We start from the raw sequence: 21,299 nt of genomic DNA on the forward strand, positions 1-21,299 counted from the left end.
TCTTGGGTAATTATGTAAATTAAAACCCAATGTTGGGTAATCTGGTAATTTTTCCATAAAGAAAAGAGTAAGGCAACGATATACTTATCCGTTTATTCAGGATTTGAAAAAAAAAAAAGAAAGAAACGATATGGTTTATTCACACCACATATATCGGTCGAAGGTCCATGTCCAATAAAAAAAGCACGTGAATTATAAATGGGGAATGCCCAATATAGCTCCTTTGGCCCACCATGAAGGAAAGCACCGAAGCAGCATTTGCCGACCCGGTCTTTCCAGGCTGTCGATTCTGATTGGTCTTTTTTTTTTTAAGCTTTGGGTTTTGGCGGTTTTCTCGTTTTTATTTCTTTTTCTGAACTAAAATTACAAAACAGACCCCACCACCACCACCTACTTGAGGTAACAAACAAGTTACACATGCCTACATGTCCACTATTGAGGATGTTGGGAGTGAGAGAGGATATTTACCAACATTTGGTCCTTCGTGATTGTGGGGACCACCATCAAGTGGGAGTAGTGGTGGGTCCTCGTCACCCATGTCTTGCTCTCATTTTTCCGAACATCCCTTTGTCTTTGTGTTTTGTTTTGGGTAGAAGAACGTCCTTTGTCCTATCTGTCACAACTGTGTTGCAGAACCAAATTCCACCAAAAACAAAAAAAAGTTGCAGCCCCAATGGCTTTATTTATTTTTTCTTTAGGTTGAATCAATAGCTTTATCGACTTGGAATTTGTTTTCACTCGATTTGGGTTTTACCGATCGAGCCATGTAAAATGTAAATATAGGAACTTTTTATCCATCATAATTATAAATTGGGGAATGGAATTCTGCTCGTCCACCTCTCGTTGGGCATGAAAATATTCAATGTTCTTTACTCGGATAAAGTTTCTTCTCCCTTACTAATTATATAATTCATAATATTAGAATAGTATATCATCCTTCATATAAAAAGATTCTATTTGGTTAGATTTCTATTTATATTTATGGGATATATGTCTACTTCTATGATTATTATTTGATATGATTTTTAGGTCATACTTTTTTTTTTTAAACAAAAGTTGAAATAAATAAAAATTTAGAAATAGATAGAGATTAATTTTTGTTGTATTTTTTGAGGACAAGTTTTCCTTTGTTTTGTGGAGAAGAGAAATCTCGTTTTCATTAGTGATGTGAACATGTGTGCGGGCCTCTTGGGACATCTTTATTCCTTATACTCCCACCAAGGGTTGTTAATCCCAAGCCCAACCGATGAAACCAACCGGATCTGATTGTTTAAACTTGACCCTCACCAATTATTAAACATGTTGGGCCTAAGCCCGGCTTGTTTATAAACAAAGGTGGTTCTCGGCGCAAGGGATAAGCCCCACAAGCGCCTGATTGGCCTGGCTCATATTGCAAGCCCGATTCATTTAGCCAGGTCGTTTTTATGTGTGTATATATATATATATATATATTAGGTAGAATAGGGTATATATATTGATTTTTTTTTATCAATTATTGAATATAATTAAGTGCAAAGTCTTTTCTAAATTGTTGATGATTTAATATAAATATATTAAAAATTTTAAATCTAAGACAAGTAAAGACTCTTTAAGGCTTTATTGGTGCATTAACCTGATTACAGCCTGATTAGCTCAATTAGGAGAAGCATGGTTAAAGCCCAAAATCCGCTTGAGCCCGACATGACCTTCAATAGGTCACGTTGTAAGAGTACTGGCCCGCCAAGGGGCTAGGCTTGACCGAGAACAGCTCGACCCAACCAATTGACACCCCTATCCCACCTCTTCACGAAGATGAAAATAACACTTCAGAATTGGGTGTAGAGAGAAACTCCACAACTACACGTATAAAAAAATGGGCCCAATATGCCCTTGGTAAAGGGATATAGAAAATATACTCTTGATGCACCCAATGTATATCTATGTACACTTACAGTTCTACGAACCATTACTATGCACTTTTTCATAGTCCCAATTTTTAAACCTTTATTTTGCCACTTGGTAAACTTTGTTTGGAATGAAATTTTACATGTGAGCAGTATACCTTGGGGCCTACTGTGTGCCACATAGCAAATATTTTTGCTTGGATAAGCATACCGTCATTCTGATAAGTTTTGCCCATAAGAAAATCATAACGAAAAGAATTATGGGCGCATCCTTTTGTGTAAACAGTTATCACTTTAGACATCAGATAGACATATAAATTGATCTTGTGTAATACCATATATGCCTGTATTGAGTGAAGGGCGGATGTATACATACATGCTCAAACCAAACCCTAAAATCATAAAAGGAAAATGGTTATCATATGAGTGCCTTAATATCAAACATTATATAGTAGAAACAAAAAACAAAAAATAGAAATTTTATTATCTTGATATGATCATGTATGTCTAATGTTTCAATAGAAATTTTATTATCTTGATATGATCATGTATCAGTTATTAAAAGTCATACTTTTGTTTTGAGAAATGGATACCCAAAATATCCACATAGTTCGCATGATATTTGTTTATAACAATTCATTCACCAATGGATTCACCATACACCATTTTTCAACTTTCCTTTCTCAACTAAAATATATGCTAAAAATATGAGAAAGACTCATGTCTATGTAACTTCGAATGGAAGACTAAGATATTGGAGGAGACCAGCCACAAGAACTATTGTGGTAAATATATATAGAGATGACATTTACTTTGTGCCGGGATTCATGTCCACACTCCTGAACAGAGTCTTTTCCTCCTTATTTATTATAAATCTTAAAGATTTACTTTTCTTCTAATCTTAAACTCTCCATTTGTAATGTTATTTCCCTGACACAAATGCATTTTTTTAGGTGTTTGGTATCGTTTACTAGAATGCAATCCATAAATGTGATACTCAAAAACATTAATCCTCACAATGTGACCACCTCCTAGAGAATCAAATCCAAACAAGTTGAAGAAACAACCCATTAGACTAATAATGGGAAAGAGAGTTGGGCACAAAACCATGCAAAATGTTTGCTATTGAGCTTCAAAGAAAGCATTGACTTGAAAATTACAAAGACTACTACTACAACAAGTGACTAAGGATCCAAACTGAGTTTTGGGAGTGTTCTTGTCATAGTTGTACAGTAGTTCTCACTCAGTCACAATGAAAATCGGAACAAAAAGAAAAACACAGAGATCTTCGCATTTCTTTCCTTTTCAAAGGAAATCTTCACCTTCCTTTGAATTTTTAAGGGTTATTTTCTGTAATTTTCTTGTTACTTTTGAGTGGTAATGGTGCGATATGTGATTCATGGATTTTTTTCAAGAATGAAATTCAAAGAGATAAGATGCTCCATTCTGTTCCTAGTAAGCATGGAACAGGAGGCCAGGCCATTGATACCTTGGCACCTCGACTTGTCATTGGAATGCCAGTAGATTACATCAATTGCATAAATTTGGGAATTCATTTTTAATTTTCAAATACTCAATTAATAAACAAAATCAGGTAATCTAATTACAGTGACATCAGCCTCTGCCAGTCACAGTTGCACTCAAATTGATTTGACTTACCTTGTTGACCTTAATACACTGAATTTGATTTGACCTACATTGTTGATCTTGATACTTGGGACAATGTTTTGTTCAGCAAGAAAGTCTTCTTGCCATTGTTTGTGGACTAGTACAATGTCTCCACGAAGAGAATGGCTTGGTAGATGTAGCTTCTGATATGTCTATGTGAAGGAATTGCGATGGAAGAGGGCACTACTTTCCATAGTTTGTGATCATTTCTTTAAAAATGATGGCCAAATACTATATTTCGTGATAATGTGCAAATGATGGCCTTCTTCCTTCACCGTGATCTGAGGAGACTCAGACCCAAATTAAATTTGGTAGGGAGTTAATAATAAGTTTAACCATCGGTGTAGTGGTTGTAGGCCCACTTATGTTTGAAGTCGGCCAGACAGACTCGCCTCAAGTTGCTTCTGCCAAGCCTTATTATGCGCACCAGGATTCATCATAAATCTATGGCCTTCATCAATGACATTTGGGTTTGGAATTAAAAAAAAAAAACTGGATGGACACAGCTGGAAAATAGGTTCACTGCCCACAAAGCCATATCCTGATTCTTTCTAAAATCAAAATCTCCTAAATGCTTCACGAGGAAGGGTGGACTAAGATTGACCACCACTACACACATAAATGGGTCCGGTGCATACGCAAAAAGCTGCCCCAAAAATGACCTATATATGCAGGACCAAATGAAACCGTTTCATTTTTTGGCCCCCTTTTTTTTTATGGTTAACAGCATCATCAGAAACACCCACTGTACCAACCCAAATTCCAAAAGGAAAAAAGGGCGGGGGTTTGGTATTGTCAAGCGTATCCTTCTACAACCTTCCCCAATCCATCTGTAGTAACCATTGTTTCTTTCTCATTTTACTCTTTAGTTCTTCTTACTTACCCCCAACCACCCCTCCAAGAGCTACTTTTCACTCATGGGGTCTTTCCTGCCAGTGAGGCCTCTGCTACCGGACAGGAAACACCCTCACTAAAAAATAATAGTATTTATTATATGAAAAAGTAATAAATCATGTAACTGGTCTCCTCAACCACAGTTATATGTCACGACTGAACCAAAGGGCTTCATTTACCTGAGTTCTTCAGCCTTGGGTTGGCAACATTTATCTAATCATATGAAAGCAGAAGCTACAATGTGCTGAAGACGACTGTGGTTCATCGGTAAAGTTTTCATCCTGTCAGTTCAAAGCCCTGAACCATTAGATGGGAGTCTCATGCCAGTTTGAACATCACTTTGTGTTGTCCAGCGAACCATTCTTCATATTCTTACAGTTGCAACATATTAATATAGCAGCTAAACTCACAACTTGAGAATGAAAATAGTGTCTTCGATCAGAAAGCTACTGACAAAGTCAGATAAAGTAATTAACCAAAGTAATTATCTCTGTGCACGGGCTGGGTTTTGGGCTAGATGAGGAGTGATGCTAGTGGTAGAGCCAGCTGGATTGGGTTACCAAAACACCGAATGCATACCCAACCTGATTCCATCCCGGTCAATATAACCTAATTTCAGATGACACCAAGTAATACCATCAGAACCTATTCATTTTCCAGGGCTATAATATAATTTATTCCACCAAATTGTGGGATAAAATGTATTTATCAATAACAAGCCTCTACCGCATCACTAGCATGAATTTACCTGTGCACACAAGAATATGGGTGTTTGTGTGTGTGTGTGTGTGTGAGAGAGAGAGAGAGAGAGAGAGAGAGAGAGAGATGCAATGTTGAAGTCACAGATAGCATACCATCAAGATCAGAAGCTTCCATCAATAATTGCATCCATGATCTAATACCCTCATAAGTACTATCTGCATGGAAAACAATCACAATGTTTTCTGTACATTTCGTTTGATAGATCCACCACTGATTCTGTAAATCAAATTGAGCTTAGTCTCAGGAAAGTACAAAACCTGAAAAAACTTGAGTATGCTTGAACTCTCTCTTGCTCATGTGGGCATGAAGCTCATCAATCAATCACTGCACCATTACTGTAATCCATGAACAACCTAATCTGCACTGAAAAAACAGAGAGGTTAAGATATATGAACCATTTTTTTTTTTCACTGGCAGGAACAACTTAGGCCCTCTTTGGTATCATTTTTCATTTTGATTTTTGTTCATAAAAAACGGTTTTAATTGTATTTTTTATGGAGCTTGTTTCTACTTAAAAAAAAATTGATAAACGCAAACCAAAAAGAGATCAAGAGTCATTTATGTGTTTTGGCCAAAATTGATTTTCAGTTATTTTTGCGCTGAACTTTAATGAGCACATGCTTAAAATCCCACTATAGAGGGGTAAAGTAATCATTTGTTTTGTAATTAAAAATCCAAGCCCCTTGCCCCCTCTTCTTCAGTCCAAAGTGGAGAAATAGAGTTATAAGGAAGATGGGTGAACGGAACATCTCTTCATCCATTACTTCAAAAAACCATTTTGTACATAAGGATGGCAAACAATTTCTCACAAAAAAACATTTTTATCAAGTAGTTACCAAACCATTTTTATGTTTTAATAAAAAAAGTAGTTTTCATTAATAATTTTTGTTATATAGGTAAAAAATAAAAAAAGAAAAACGATACCAAAGAGGGCCTTAAATATTAGAAAGAAATATGCAACTAGTGTTATGCGATCCAGCCTGGCTTTCATGGGTCAACCAGAGACCCCATGGGCCAATACCAAAACAGGCAGATTAATCCCTAAAACCCAGTCACTCATCAGACAGGTCAGACATTTTATGAACCAGTTATATATATATATATATAGTAAAAAATAAATATAAAAACATAAAACACGCATCATCTTACATGCTTAAGCGTAAATAAACAGTACTACATAGATTCCAATCCGAAAGCATGTGAACACTACTTTCCACATATATTCTTATATACCTATGATACCAACACAGTTTATTTGAGGACAGTCTAAATCCATTATTTTGCTCAATGCATATCGCTCTTTACCACGGTTGGACCACTACATATAAGTGATGTTTCACAACAGCAGCAGTATGTGAGTAAAACAACCACATTATTTGCAACTAAGAATTGCAATATTAGTCGCACCAATATCTTCCAATAAGTTGCACAACCACAACAATTCACAAATCCCTCGTGTCATCGCACGAAATTATACTTCAACACTGGATCTAGCCACCACATTTTGCTTCTTGCTGCGCCAAGTGACAAGGTTCCCAACCACAAAGGTATAAAAACCTGAGATGGATTTTCTAACAGAAGATCCAGCCCAATCAACATTTGTATAGGTTTCAACTCTGAAGTGGTCATGAGGGGATAAAAGGATCCATTTTTTAGGAGATGTCTACAAGTATTGCAGGATATGCAAAACAACTTCCATATGGGAGGAATAAGGATCATGCATAAACTGACCCACCAAACTCACGGCAACAACAATATCAGGTTGTGTATGGGAGAGATAGATCAATCTACCAACAGTTGATAATGCCCTTTGTCAACAGGTTCACATCTTTTTCCTTGAGCCGAGTACTAGCTTACAAAGGAGTATCAGAAGGAATAACAACCCAATAAAATAGTCTTAGTTAATAGATCTAGGTTGTACTTCCTCTAGAAGAAAAAAAAAAATGTAGAGAAAAATGCCTTTTGAAGACCAAGTCAATTCAATATCAAGAAAGTACCTTAGTTTTCCAAGATCCTTTATTTTAAACTCATGGCCAAGAAAGCCCTCGAGGTGACCAATCTAAGCACTATCATTTTCTGTCACCACGATGTCATCCACATAGACAATGAGCATGGTGATTTTATCACCAGGTCTTTTTATAAACAGTGTGTGGTCAACATTGCTCTACTTATACCCCACAGAAGTAATTGCCTTGTGAAAATCTCCCAAACTATAATTTAGGTGACTGCTTCAACCCATAGAGAGCATGTTTCAACTCGTAGACATTGCCTTTTTCCATCACTAGAGAATCCAGGTGAAATATCCATGCAGACTTCCTCATCGAGCTCTCCATGGAGGAAAGCCGAAAGCATTCTTCACATCAAGTTGTTGGAGATCCCATTCCAGATTTACGGCACACGAGAGCAATATCCTTACAGTGGTCAGTTTGTTAACTGGAGCAAACATTTCCTAGTAGTCAATCCTATATGTCTGAATGAACCTTTTATCCACAAGCCTTTCTTTGTATTTGTCCACTGTGCCATCTATTTTCTGTTTAACCACAAACACCCACTTACAACCAACTGGTCTTTTCCCAGGAGGAAGAACCAAAAGTTCCCATGTAGCATTATTTTTCAAGGCATCCATTTCTTCCACCATTATTACCTTCCATTTTTCACCTACAAAAGCTTCCTGCCAATTATTGGGAATACGAACAGAAGAAAGTGAAGACACAAAAGCACGATGTGAGGGAGAAAGGGAATTGAAAAGGAATCATAAGAGACAAAATGGGATATGGGATGTTAGGTACAAATCCTAGTGCCATTCCTAAGAGCAATAGGTTTGTCAGGAGAAGAAATTATACCTGATGAAGTATTAGGCTTTGAAGCAGGATCTAAAAGGTCCACAACGGGAGGTGCAAAAGTGTTGTGGTGGTGGTGATGGTCTGAAGTTGCTTATTTCTAGTGTAGCCCCTACGATAGACATGAAAGTTTGAATCATCAATCTGCTTTCAAAATTCACCAATGGTCTTTTGAACTGGAGTAATCTCCCCTGGAGTTGGAACAATACTCTCCTCCTAAACAGAGGGACTATCAGAGGATGGTGGGGAACTAGTGGAGCAAGTAGATTCAGAGTCACATCTTAACTATCAATACTAGAAGAGTCTAGAACATAAAACAAAAGAAAATTACGAGTACAATTTCTGAAAAATCACAAATGGGTAGGGTCTTCAATCTTGCAAGCAATGATGGGTACTTCCATGTGGTGCAGTACTTGATCTTCAAGAGGAGAGTTGATCTTAATAGTAGGAAGAATCAAACTCCAATGGAGGATAGGCTTGATGAAGGCTTGTAATAAAGGGAGGGAAGAGAAGAGGGAGGTTAAAAACCTAGATCAGATTTGCTGGCCCTGATACCATGTTAACAGAAAAATTAGGGTAGAATGCTTGAATGATCAAAGTGATCATCAAGCCTTTATTTATAATAAAGGAGCCTAAAACATCAAAAAGGAAATTACAAGTATGCCACCCCCTCTAGCCAACTCTCATTAATTAGAGTTGGTGGGAGGGGGAAAGCCTAGGAACTAGAGCACCTTTAAGTACAAATTCCAACACTTACGTATATCACCAGCATGTCTGGTATATCCGTTCTTTTTCATTTAGATAATGGTAGTAAAATCAGATTCTTTTTTTTTTTTGGTGAAAAATCAGCATTTTTCTCAGGTTGGACAAGGATTTATAAGAACCCAAATAGTACAAGCTACCAATAGAATACAAAGGGACAAGAAATCAGATTTAGATTAAAAAAGGAGCTCCATAGGATAGGGAAATAATTTCGTCACACAACCATTTGTGACTAGTGGAAATAATACATCCTTGTAGCCTACTATATGGGTAGTAGAGAGTTATCTGCAGCCAACCACCTGGAATAAATAATACAATCCTCACAAGAAAACATATTGTAAGCATCTACCGACATTCTTTCTAAATTCTAACCCTAATTTAATCCTAGATCCTAGTTCTTCCCTTTATTGATCACAATTTACATTATCAAAACAGCAAGCTGATGTAGATAAGTCACTTGGGCTTATTTTATTGCAAGTAAGCCTTGGGTTGTGTTATATATGTGTTGGGCCTTTGATCCCATGGGTTTTCTTTGAAATGAGCCACTTTAATGGGCCTAAAATATGGGTAGAAGGTAGAAAAACGGGATTTAATTCATTAGTTTAGTTAGTTGCTATTTAATTCAATAAAGGCTCATTAGGCCATTGGTCGGTTGTAAAGTCCTATATGGGCTATTACTATTAGTTAGTTAGTTCTACTCCATGTTGGAGTCATAAAGTCAAGTCCTAGTCCTATTTTGAATTCCTAGTTGTAGTAGGAGTGTCTAGTCCTATTAGGAAACTAGCTCTTAAGTAGTTTGATTGCAATTCTGCCATCTATAAATAGAGGAGCCTATGCACTCATAATGAGATTTTTGAATAAATGAATTATTGAGTGATTACTCTTTAGCTAAAAAAATTGTTATTGAGAGGTAAGATGCCTAAACCTTTGAGGGGTGTGATACCCATTCATTTATTCTCTTTCACCCTTCTCAACCCTCCATCGATTCTTCTTTTTCTATTTTTATTTTTTGTTTATTGTTATTAGAAGTTCAGACCTGTTAAAGCAGCCAAAGAGTTCTTGTTCTTGAAGCCAATCGACCCTCATTGCTACCCAAGTTTGAGATCTGATCTACAGATCCTTTGGAGGACTGGTTCTATACTCTAAGAAGATCAATCAATCCTCTCTTGAAGGTTATCTGAAGAAGACAAGTTGATGTTCCTGCAGAATTCTTCACATTCTCTCTCTTAGGTCTGAAAATCAAGAAAGTGCGTAACTCCATAACCAGCCGTCAGAAGCCCTTCATATTTTGGGGTTTTTGTGCCCTCCCTAGGGACTATCTACACCCAAAAGTACAGCTCAATCGAACTCCCAGAGACCTGGCCGCACCTTCTCTCTCCAGCTCTATAGAAGGTCTTTCTCTCTCCTATCGGGTTGGGTTTTGGGCTGGTTTTGCTCCTATATGGGTATTGTATCCTTGGGGGTTTATTTAATGGTATTATTTCTTTGTTTCTTGCTCCTATTTGTATTGTTTGGGGTTATAAACTACGGAGTTAGTTACATGTAATCTACTCCCCCATTACAAGCTTTCTCTTGTATACTTCAACCAAAACCTAGGGTTACTTGGACAAGATTTCACCCCTAAGGGACTATCTCATCATAAATACCTAGTTCTACATCAATTGATCTTTGAAAAATGAAAATTATTTTGTATACCGAATCAAGAAAAACCTTACTTGACTTCCTAATTTTCTCGCATTTCGAGGTGACTGCTAATGTATCCTCAATCAGCATCAGCATGTCACAATATGTATAGGAAAGTGAACGATTCTCCTTCCATTTTGGCATTCATAAATTGAAGACCAACACAAACCAATAAAAAACTTCACTCATCAGTATAGCATAAATATCATTTTAATAATATCCCTCATCCTTCTCATTAGAAGGCAATCAAGCTTCTAATTAGTATGTAAGGGAATGGAGATCACTTTGAACAGATGTGGGATCAACACATGTAAGACTTCAAAAATTAAACCTATGGTATTGAAGAGTCAATATTTGAACTTTTCACTAGACCAACACAATCAACGGCCAACCACCGTTTTAAAGTTTAAACAATAAACCAAAATAATCTACTACAACCACCAGCGAACAAAAATAGTAGAAACTAGAAACTGCAGCAAAACCCAGCATTAAGGCTAATAAGAATTACCATCAGCAACTTTACAAATTTATAATAGCAATTACAGAAGCCATGTTTACACATCTTACCTGAGGCTGAATGGTGCAGTTGATAGTCTGGGTTTACCAACTCCCAAGCAAATCAAACTAATAGCCAAGATCTTAGTCAAGTATTTATAAGTCACAACTGATCTCCTTCATGAAGAGTGCTTCCAATGGACATAACCTGCAATGCTGTGCCTTTGGTAATCCAGGCAGTTAGTTCTGGTGGATGCTCAAGGCAGTTTAGAGGATGTAGACTTCTATCCTCCAGTTGCACACCATAAACAAATGGGAGTCTAAGTGTAAGGAAGCTCTCTGGAGGTAAGATAACTCGACACCCGAGGTTGAACTTTGACTGTTGATCCTTATCCGGTACGGATGAAGGTAGGCGTGAGGACTGCAATTAAAGCACTCATTATTACACGGACGAGTAAAAATTTGCAACATCCAACAAGGTCTATAAAACCAACAACGGTAAATCGAATCAGAATTTCCATTCTGCTCCAAGTTACTGATATTTTTAATGTTTTTTTAATAGGTAAGGCTCCAAGGAGAGTTACTGATTGGCTAGACTGGACTCTGGAGTGATGCTATAAATGACCATCTGATACAAGGCAGAGAGACGAGGAAATTGGAGCTTAACTTTCACATATTCCACCAGGCCTACTTCAAGGCCAAAATTCAAACCATATGGATTGAGCCTTGAAGTCAGAGTGGACAGAAATTTACCCACGAAAAGAGATAATGGAACGGACATTTTTGTCCACTAAATTGGAAGCACTAGCTAAACTGCCAAGGGGCTGCTATATAAGTGATGCATATTGAAATTAAAGGTGTATGGATGTGTAATGAATATCATTGGGCAACTGATGCATACCTCAAACTGTATAAGTGGAGATGTTGCTAAGACAATCGGAAATGGAGGTGTGACCTGCAAAGAAGAATTCAGAGATTAAATAGAGTCCTTGGAAAAAAAGAAGTAAAATATCTCGTCCATAGCAAAAACTCAAGAAAGGAATAAATAAGCCTGACTAATGGTAACTTTGATGCAGTCACACTAACCTGGCTAGATAAACGAGACCCAGTTTGGAAGCCCAGGCCAAGGAGAATCAACTAAATTAGGCCATCAGTTCCAGCAGGGGTAGCCAGGGTATTTTTTGAAAACTGGCATTTATTATCATATGGGAGTTCTAGCTGTCGACGGGTATACAGTTCTGATTTATTCATTGAGTTGGAATAGGATACGTGAGATGGTGGTAGAGTAGCTTGAGTCCAGATTAGTTTTAAATTCAGTTTCGGCTTGAGATTAGGAATCCACAAGAGTTGATATTGGTTTTGAAGCGGGTTATATATATATATATATATATATATGTGTGTGTGTGTGTGTGTGTAATCACCCATCAATGTATAGTTAAACTAATAGAAGTTAGTTTTATGTGCTGCTGTTGCACTGACTGGATTCTCTTCTTTCTCTGCTAGATTCCCAATCTGATTATATTCTCAGGTGTGTTCTTACATTCTTTTCCTTCATTCTTCTTTCATGTTTCTTCTTAATTCTTCTTACTTCTATCTCCACTCTTCCAACTATAGGCGGCACCCCTGTTTTCTCATCCAGTTTCTGCTTGTTTTAATCTGTTACATCTCATCCAAAAGTAATTAGTTCAATATGAAACTTTGACTGCATTACCTCTTGATTTCTTTCTTTCATTAGTTTCTATATTTTTAGTCCTTTAATGTGATATCTTCTCTCCTTGCCCTGTTTTAGCTCTACACCCTACCAGGCTACCAGTTCCAATTGTCTCTCAAAACATCTGTTAGTCCACATTTTTTTTTTTCTGTTTAGATTTACCCCTTAGGGTAAATCGATCCCACTTCTAGAGTTCAAACCCTGTTTAACTAAGTTTAAAGAAACTACTACAGTCCTTTGTTAACCTTATTCAATGTCCTACTCTACCTTTAATTTTCGAAAGTCTTAAATTACTTGCTCTTAGATACAAAGTTTAGGTAGTGTTTGATAATTAATAAAAAACTAATTTTTTTCAACAGAACTGCATAAAAACCTGGATCGTTGCCTTCTTCAAATCCTTCGATGTGATCCTGATTTAGGGTGTGGTTCCAGCCTGCACTCTACACTCTACTAGATTCCATCCTAGACTGTGGACCCCACCAAGTTTCCTTACTGTAGACTGTTCCAACTCTCATTTCAAATGATAACACATAATGCAGCAGCACAACGAAACAAGTATTCCCACATTTTAATACAAACTATGCCCACACAACAAAAAGGTAATTTTTTCCACAATTTTTTTTTCCAAATTTAACATTGACTCTTAAGATATAAGTATAGCAAGATAGGAAACAGAGAAGTGAGAAAGAGTAGATGATAACTCATTTTCAAATAGGATTGCAATGTGCATCACTAGCATACAAAAAGGGCCAACTTTCAATACTAGTTCCGCAGAGCAGTAAAAGCATCACTATTAATATCAGTGTTTGAAAGGGGCATCCAGGTATTTCCAGGATGCTCAGGACTCGTGTCCATGACACTGAGAATACCTGGCAATTAGCAAAAAGAACAACCCAGTGCACGAGGCTCCCGCTACTGCAGGGTCTGGGAGGGGCAAGTTGTACGCAGCCTTACTCCCTGCTTCGCAGAAGAGGCTGTTTCCAGGTTTTGAACCTGTGACCAACATGTTGCAATAGTGCAACTTAACTGTTGTGCCACAGGCTCGCCCACTGCCTGGCAATTAGCAAGACCATCCCAAATTAAAAACCGTTTGTAAGAACATAAAGATGTGCATTTCTTTCAGTATTTCATTATCAATATGTTATGTATGGTGTACTGCAAGGGTATTCTTTCCCTGTTTTAGTAATTTTAGACTCTAGTAATGTTAGCTGTTTAGTCTAATTAGTATATTGTTACAGCAAGGACTAGAAGACTGCAAGGACCGAAGAGTCTTCTACATCTTGCAGTATTGTAACTCTTCACAATATACAATGGTAGCAAGGGACTGCTGCAAGGTATGGACTGTTTCTCTTGCGGCAGTCTACTCTTTCTCCTTTCTTCCTCAACACTGCTTCTCTCTTCTCCTAGGTTGTTAGTGCTGGTTCTCTTTCTGAGATTATTTCATGGTATCAGAGCATAATTGATCAGTGCTTGCAATCTTAGATTTCTCTGTTCTGGGAGTCTCTATTAGATTTCTCTCCTGTGGTGTGCGGCAACCTTTTGCTGCAACTTTTTTTAATGATCAAGATCTAGTTTATATCAATGAAAAACTAGTTTCTTCTTCTGGTATGCTATCTACATGTAGACCACTACAACCTGCTACTCGCTTTACATGGAGTTATTTATCCACAGGAACTGATTTCTATTGATGAAAGGGTTGGCAACACCAGGTTCTGGCTTTTTATTAGGCAGCATTGAGATCTGCTATTAAATTGCATCAAGCCAGCAGATCCGTTTCATATTTTAGGGTTTTGTTGACCCGATAAGTACACTCAATCCTAGTTTGGGACTGATCAGATCACCCCGGAAAGACCGGCATTGCGTCATGTCCAAGTGCTGACCCTTCCTTGCTCTGGTGGATGGTTTCCTTCTCAAGGCCCCTGATTGTGTCATCAGTTTTCTCCTCCTGACCATGCAATACTCTGTTTTGGTAAGGATTTTCATAAAATCGATTTATGAATTTGCTTTGGATACGACCAGCAGATCCCTATGAGATTTTAAGGCATGTTTCCCTCCTATAGCAGGTCACTCAACCCTGCTTTGGTGTCCATCTGATACCCAGGTTTGCTGCTATTGAAAATCACCCATATTCTGGATTTTCAAGGTTCAGATCAGTGTTGCGGATCTTTTAGCTCACATCAGGTCAGTGTTAACTTGTGGGGTTTGTATGCCCTACTGCTATACTACATATCTCCAAGCCTGGAGACCCATCAGAAGTTGTTCTTTTGTTTGAAGAAGTATTCTTGCTGGCCAGAGGAGTTTTCTTCTGGCTGTATCGATCTCTCACTGTGCTGCTCCCGCTGGGAATTATGATTGATCCTAAACCTACTTCAGACAATGTTAATGTCCAGTCACCACTATCAAACACAATAGAGTTTCTAATCATCTGTTATGGGTCCAGGCAATTAAGGTCTACATTAATGCTAAATGTAAGATGAAGTATCTCAAATCCGAACTGCCTTCCGCTGATTCCAAAGCTTATGAGGAGTAGATGCGTGAGAATACACTCTTCTCATATGGTTGTGGAACAGTATGGACCCAGCTATTGCAGCAAATGTGTTCCAATGTTCCACACCACTGTCCAAGGGTCAGGGATAACTTGAAGGAAAGCTTTTCCCAAGAGAAGAATATGTCCAGCATTTATGATTTATATGATAGAACTATTCAAGCAGGTGGGGACCAATTTTGAATAAGTACTTCAGTGCCCTTAAGGGAATTTGAGAGGAGCTCAATATTCATCAACCTCTTATTATTAAGCAAGAACAGTTGAATATTTAATGGGTTGAATTTCAGGATGCTAAATTTATGGCCAGATTAAATTCCAATTATCAATATGTTATGAGCCAATTACTTGCTAGAGAGAAGGTGCCCGAATGAGGCCTCTCATCTTCAAGCTTATTGTTTGTCCTCCCAGTGCTAACATTTTACCCTCTTCTAAGGAAGGTTCTGAATTTATTGTTGGCAGTGGCCGAGGTTCTCCCAGGAATACAGGTGGATAGTAGCTTGACTGATCCTCCAAACAGTGTTCTTTTGTGGAAAGTTCAATCATACAATTGAGGCATGTTGGGTTAAACATGGTAAACCAGAATGGGCTCAACAATTAGCTAACATCAATGTGTCTAATGGTAGTACTAAGAAGGTGTCCTTTGGCGACATCACCCTTGCCTCTTCATCTGAAGCTTCTCCATCAAGTTCTGTGTCTCGAGACGACTACAATAAGCTACTTTAATGTTTCCAAGATCTTAAAATCATCCATGCTACCTCCACATCAACAGTCACTCTGGCCCACATAGGTACATCAGCATTTTTTACTACTAAATCTTCCACTCCTTGGATAATTGATTCTACTGTTTCTACCCATATGACTCGTAAGTCAAAATTGTTTTCTTCTTTATCTAAAGTTCACAATCCCTCACCTATAATTCTTGCTAATGGGTCTTCTACCCATGTGATTGGTCATGCTACGGTTTCACCTACTTCATCCATCTCTCTGTCCTCCGTTCTTTGTGTACCACAATTACCTTTAAGCCTTCTATCCGTTAGTCAACTTACTAAACCTCTTAATTTCTCTGTCACCTTCTATCCGTCTAATTGTGTTTTTTAGGACCTTTAGAAAAGGAGGACGCATGGTGGCGGGCTTGAGCAAGATGTATTATACTATCTGAACCATGTTGGACCCTCTACTGTTGCTATTACTTCTGGAGATCTTTCCCTATTTAATAGCACTTTCGTCTGGGGCATCTATCTACAACACATCGTTCCTAGTTGCAAGTCTGTGTCTCGACTTGAGTGTTAAAGAGTGTGAACTCAGGAGGCATCACTGGCCGACTTGATTGTTAAGAGTGTGAATTCAGGAGGCATCACTGGCTGTCCTCTTCTCATATTATATTATATCTAGAAGTTCATCTTTATTTTCTTTAGTCCATTTGGGTTCCCTGTCGTGTATAAATTCACTTCTGTGAACCATCACTCTTGTCTACCTGTGTATGGAGGAGAAGTCCATCATTAATTTCAACATCTTCCTCGGTCTCAAGGGAAGCAACAGCAGCATTTGTATTGCGTGTCTTTTGTGGACAGAATTTTGCAAAGTGTCTATATTTGTTGTAGCAATAGCACACTTTTGACTCGTTTGTATCCATGGGAGCTTTCCCTATATCAGCAAATGTGGGAGTGTTGCTCGGTCTACTTCTGAATCGAGGTGGTCGAGTAGTAGTTAGGGGTCTCCAGTACTCCCTAGCTTGATTGCCATAAGGTCTAACGGGAATCCTCAGTATGTCACTGCTTCAAATGCTCTTTGACACCAGTCTTGAAGATTGTAGACACTAGTTCCTATTGCTCTTCTGACCTTTGGTCGTAGCCCAAGCTTCTACCATGATATCAATTGCATGTCATCATCTTCAACTCCTGTTTGTGACAGTAAACCATCAACTTATCTGTGTATTAAGCCACAGCTAGGGCACTCTGTCGTAGTGTATTCAACTGATTGTGCAGGCAAAAAACGAAGGCCAATGGGAGACACTTGCCCTTTAATTCATCTTTCATATCATGCCAAGTAGTAACAGGTGTGCCTTTATATGGGTTTCTCTGTTCGTATAATCTACACGATTCTCTGGCTGGTCCAATGAGCTTAGTCTTGACTAATTTGATCTTCCTAGCTTCGGCCATTATATTCCTTCCAACTCTATCTTCACCTTTTGTGAATCAAAAAATCACCTAGGAGGGAAACCAGTGGTGTTGTCTAAGTATGTTAAAAGGTGGTGCCTACAATGTAGTAGTTCACATGGCAAACTTCCCTGGTATCGGTTGGTGTGCTATGATGCAGCCGATGTAGGGTAATGCTCACCTCTATGGTCCTCTGGAGTGGGCTGATGTGGCGACAGTGTATCAACATGTTGCGAGCCTTGTGACATTGTATCCATACGTTGCTCCAATGATTCCATTCGATTAAACATATTCTTAATCATTTCAGCAAGTTGACAAATAGAAATATGATCATCTCTTGATTCTATAGGGTTAGAACTTGTTGTAGCCATACCTCTGGTAGCAAATTGATTGGGGTAGACAAACTAAATCCTAGGTTAAGAATTACCCACTGATGCGGATCCAGGTTCCAAAACCAGAATCGGATCGCTTATGGGCCCATCCAAAAATGAAACAACAAAATATAAAAAACGGCAGTTCTGTAAATAACCTGAAGTTTCTATTAAGGATTAAGGAGTGGCAAACTTGTAATTACTAGGAATCAAGGGAATATCTTGCAACGACTTAGTGGAGGGGTATACTAGGAAGGGAACAAAATATAGTGGCAACCAGCAATTAACAAGAGTGAAAGGGGTAATAGATAAAGTGGAAATTAATGACAGCTAAAGCACAAACAAGGAGACCTCTGACGATAGGGAAAGCTACATCATCTTCAACCTTGGCATACACGAAACCAGAAAGCCAGCAGAAACTGGTTCTGTTACAGATGCAAGAACTCCTTCATATGGGGCTCTTTCAATGCGAAATTCTAGGACAAAATCCCTATGCCTTAGCTACCTTGTGATGCTTAACAGCAGGCCAAATCAACACCCATTAATAGAGAAATAAATTTCTGAAAATAGGAGTGGCGGTAGATAGAGACCAGAACTGAAAGTTGTCGGAACTTCCAGCCCAGGCGATGGTAGGGTCTCAAATTTGGTAACCAAGGTCATCCTAGGGTATTAAACCAACCCACAAAATCTGAGGAAGAAAGAAGGATGATCAATTGAGTTTGATCCAACTTGTGGGGCTGATGATATTACCCAGAAAACAGAGCAGTAGTATCGGTTAACAAAAACAGAAAAAAAAAAGAGAAGTAGCAATAGCAATAGCAATAACAGATCGATGGGGAAGGGAAAGAAGAAAGAAGAGGAGAGAGAAAGAAAGAGAAAGATATAGAGATTGCACAAGGGGGGGTGGAATGGTCACACGACCTTGTCAAGTACCCATTTGACACAAAACAATCAATCAATCCATTCTTCAAAACCTGCCCAATTACTTGGGTTACAAGCCTATTTATAAGAAAATCAAATCAAAACTTCCTAACTAAAATCTAAAACTGAAATCAAATAAAATCTCCTAATATCCTCTAAACCCTAGACTAATGAAAATAGAAACTTAATAAAATTCAAAATGGTAATTCCTTATTTGTCTAATAACTACCCAAAATAAACGATAACATATATTCCCTAAATAAAAATAAAATCCTAAAAGAAACTAATGGCTTTGATCCCAAATTCGTAGCTTTAATTTGGGTTGGATCTGGTTCATCTTCATCTGGATACCTATACAGGTTTGGATCAGTCCAAGGTTGTGCACCTGCATCACCCACCCCTATACGGGATCACAAGTAACCAGAAATTAGGTCAACTAACAAGGTCAAAGTCAACCTTTACATTCTGGTCAAAGGTAGTAAACAGTTAGTATAACAAGAGGCCAAAAACTGCAAGGTTTTAATGGCTGGATTGAAGTCAACAGTCAATAATCAAATCTGGAAATTGAAATTGGACAAATTTGAGAGATTTATTATATCTTCAGATCAGAGCCTCTGATCACCTTCAAACCAGGTCAAGGGACCCTCTTGGGTATCCCTATAACACCACCAAATATGAAAAGATTCCTAGACACAAGGAACCTCGGTTCAGACAAAATCAAGCCCCAATAGGGCTGCCGCCAGGTTTTTCTGGTGGTTCCTTTGCTCGAACTTTTTTTTTTTTGGGTGAATTAGTAAATGCATTAAAGGGAAATGTATCCCAAAAGGGAGATTACAAGCCCAAAAGGGAGACCAAAGTCCAAAAGGACATCAACCAAGGCTAAGTGGGCTTGATGAGTGGAAGACACGTCACAAGGATATGTCTAAAACTACACAAGGCCCACAAGGCCAAAAACAAGAGCCGAAGCCCAACAACTCACAATTCAAAAGCCCACAAGGGCAGAACAGGAACCCAGAAGCCCAAAGGAGGAGAAGGGGCAGACTAGGAAAAAAGGAAGTAGGGTTCCACCAAACCCTACCAACAGGTCTCATCACAATTCCTTCCAGCCGTCAAGACTTGAATCGGGATTCCGGCGGAAAAGGCAGGCACAACTGTGGGGTGTGGGCCTTGCGGAGGGCCACGGACAAGAGAGAATCTGACCTTGCGAGGTGACAGCTGCAAAGGGAGGCGCCAGCCTTTCGGAAGGCGTCAGAGAGGTGGCTGTCAGCCGTGCAAAACTGGCAACCTTGCGGGTTGCAGCCTTGCGGAGAGCATGCCAAAATCGCAGGAACACCGTTGGTCTGCCATGGAACAAGAGGATAGGGGGGGGGGGGGAGCATGGCAAGGTCAGTCAGCAAAGCACACTCGAACATTGCAACTCAAGGATGAGCACCAGCAGACCCATCAAGTGTCAGCGGAGGGGGGACGAGCCAACGATTCATTCTGGGAGCAGGTCGGAGCAGCTGACAGCGACAAACTATGCTTAGCGGCAGGCCAGAGTTCGCCAGCGGAAGAGGGAGCCAACGAATCCAGCAAGGAGGATCAAGGATCCCAGCAAGACCAGCATCAGATCAGAGACGGGGGAGGAAGGAAAGGGGAGGCGGCTAGGGTGGATTGCGAGCTCCCGGGCATAAGAGACCGAAGAAGAAGAAGAAGAAGAAGGGGAAAAAAAAGTTCAGAGGAAGAGGGAGACGGAGAGCGAGAGGATGAGAGAAGAAGAAGAAAAAAGAAGGGTAGGGGGAGCAGCCCGGCCTCCCGCCAGGCTGCTCCAGGCGGCAGCACAGTTAGGGTTCTCTCGGGAGCGTGACAGTCTTTTTTTTTTACTCTGCACCATGACATGCTTTTGCTGGAACTTTAATGCTTCTAACAACAGTATTGAATAATTTGAATCAGCAATAACAGCAGCACAAACCCCTTAAATCTCTCTATCAATAATCCTCCAGCAAGCTTGAACAATAGCAGCAGAACTCAATAATTACTTTAAGGAAAGACAGAGCATATAGATAAGAGACCTATGGCTTCCCACCAATTATCTGGGCCAGAATCCCACTGAACCCAAGGATTGGGTCACACAGCAGCTCCATTGAAGAAAACAAAAATTCTTTTCATTCATAAATTGTGGGGAGTTCTTTGGCTCTTACAAGATTAAAATAAAACAAAGTAAAACTGAGTTTCCTACTAGGAAACTGAAAGAAGGTTGCAATGCTACTAGGAAACATGAATTAAAAATAAAAAAGGGGACTCTCCAACATGGGGGAGTCCTGTTACAACTTAAACTACTAATTGATGGCTAATAGAAGAACTTAAAAACAAAGGAAATAACTAGCCCATGATTTGGCTGGTGGACACACAGCCACTTAAAACAGGCTACTAAGGCCTGTTTGCCTTTGTGTTTCTTGTGGGCAAGGTTCAAAATATCGGGTTTCGACCTTCGGGGAGACCGAAATTTCAGTAAAAATATGGAAATTTCGAGGAAACCTGGGGAATTTTCCCGGTTTGGTGGAAACTTTGGTTTTTGACCCCCAAAATGTTTTTTTTTTTTCAGACATTTCTAATCCATTCACATAAT

At 38.9% G+C, this 21,299-nt stretch overlaps 1 protein-coding gene across 2 annotated transcripts in view; it reads right to left on the bottom strand.

The window, feature by feature from the left end:
- Window positions 1–4,522: 4,522 nt before the first annotated feature.
- LOC122077074 overlaps window positions 4,523–21,299 on the bottom strand; it is a 30,873-nt gene continuing 14,096 nt past the window's right edge. The window contains exons 3-7 of one of the 2 annotated variants that reach the window (XM_042642849.1): window positions 11,889–11,942; window positions 11,060–11,408; window positions 5,465–5,565; window positions 5,300–5,362; window positions 4,523–5,054 (exon numbers count right to left, since the gene is read on the bottom strand). In XM_042642849.1, the coding sequence (XP_042498783.1) occupies window positions 11,151–11,408; window positions 11,889–11,942 (312 nt within the window). In that variant the 3' untranslated portion in view covers window positions 4,523–5,054; window positions 5,300–5,362; window positions 5,465–5,565; window positions 11,060–11,150. Of the gene's footprint in view, window positions 5,055–5,299; window positions 5,363–5,464; window positions 5,571–11,059; window positions 11,409–11,888; window positions 11,943–21,299 lie in introns of both variants that reach the window. The other variant, XM_042642848.1, reaches the window with a different exon arrangement.

This window comes from Macadamia integrifolia, chromosome 4 (genome assembly GCF_013358625.1).
Source record: "Macadamia integrifolia cultivar HAES 741 chromosome 4, SCU_Mint_v3, whole genome shotgun sequence".
NCBI classification, from domain to species: domain Eukaryota; kingdom Viridiplantae; phylum Streptophyta; class Magnoliopsida; order Proteales; family Proteaceae; genus Macadamia; species Macadamia integrifolia.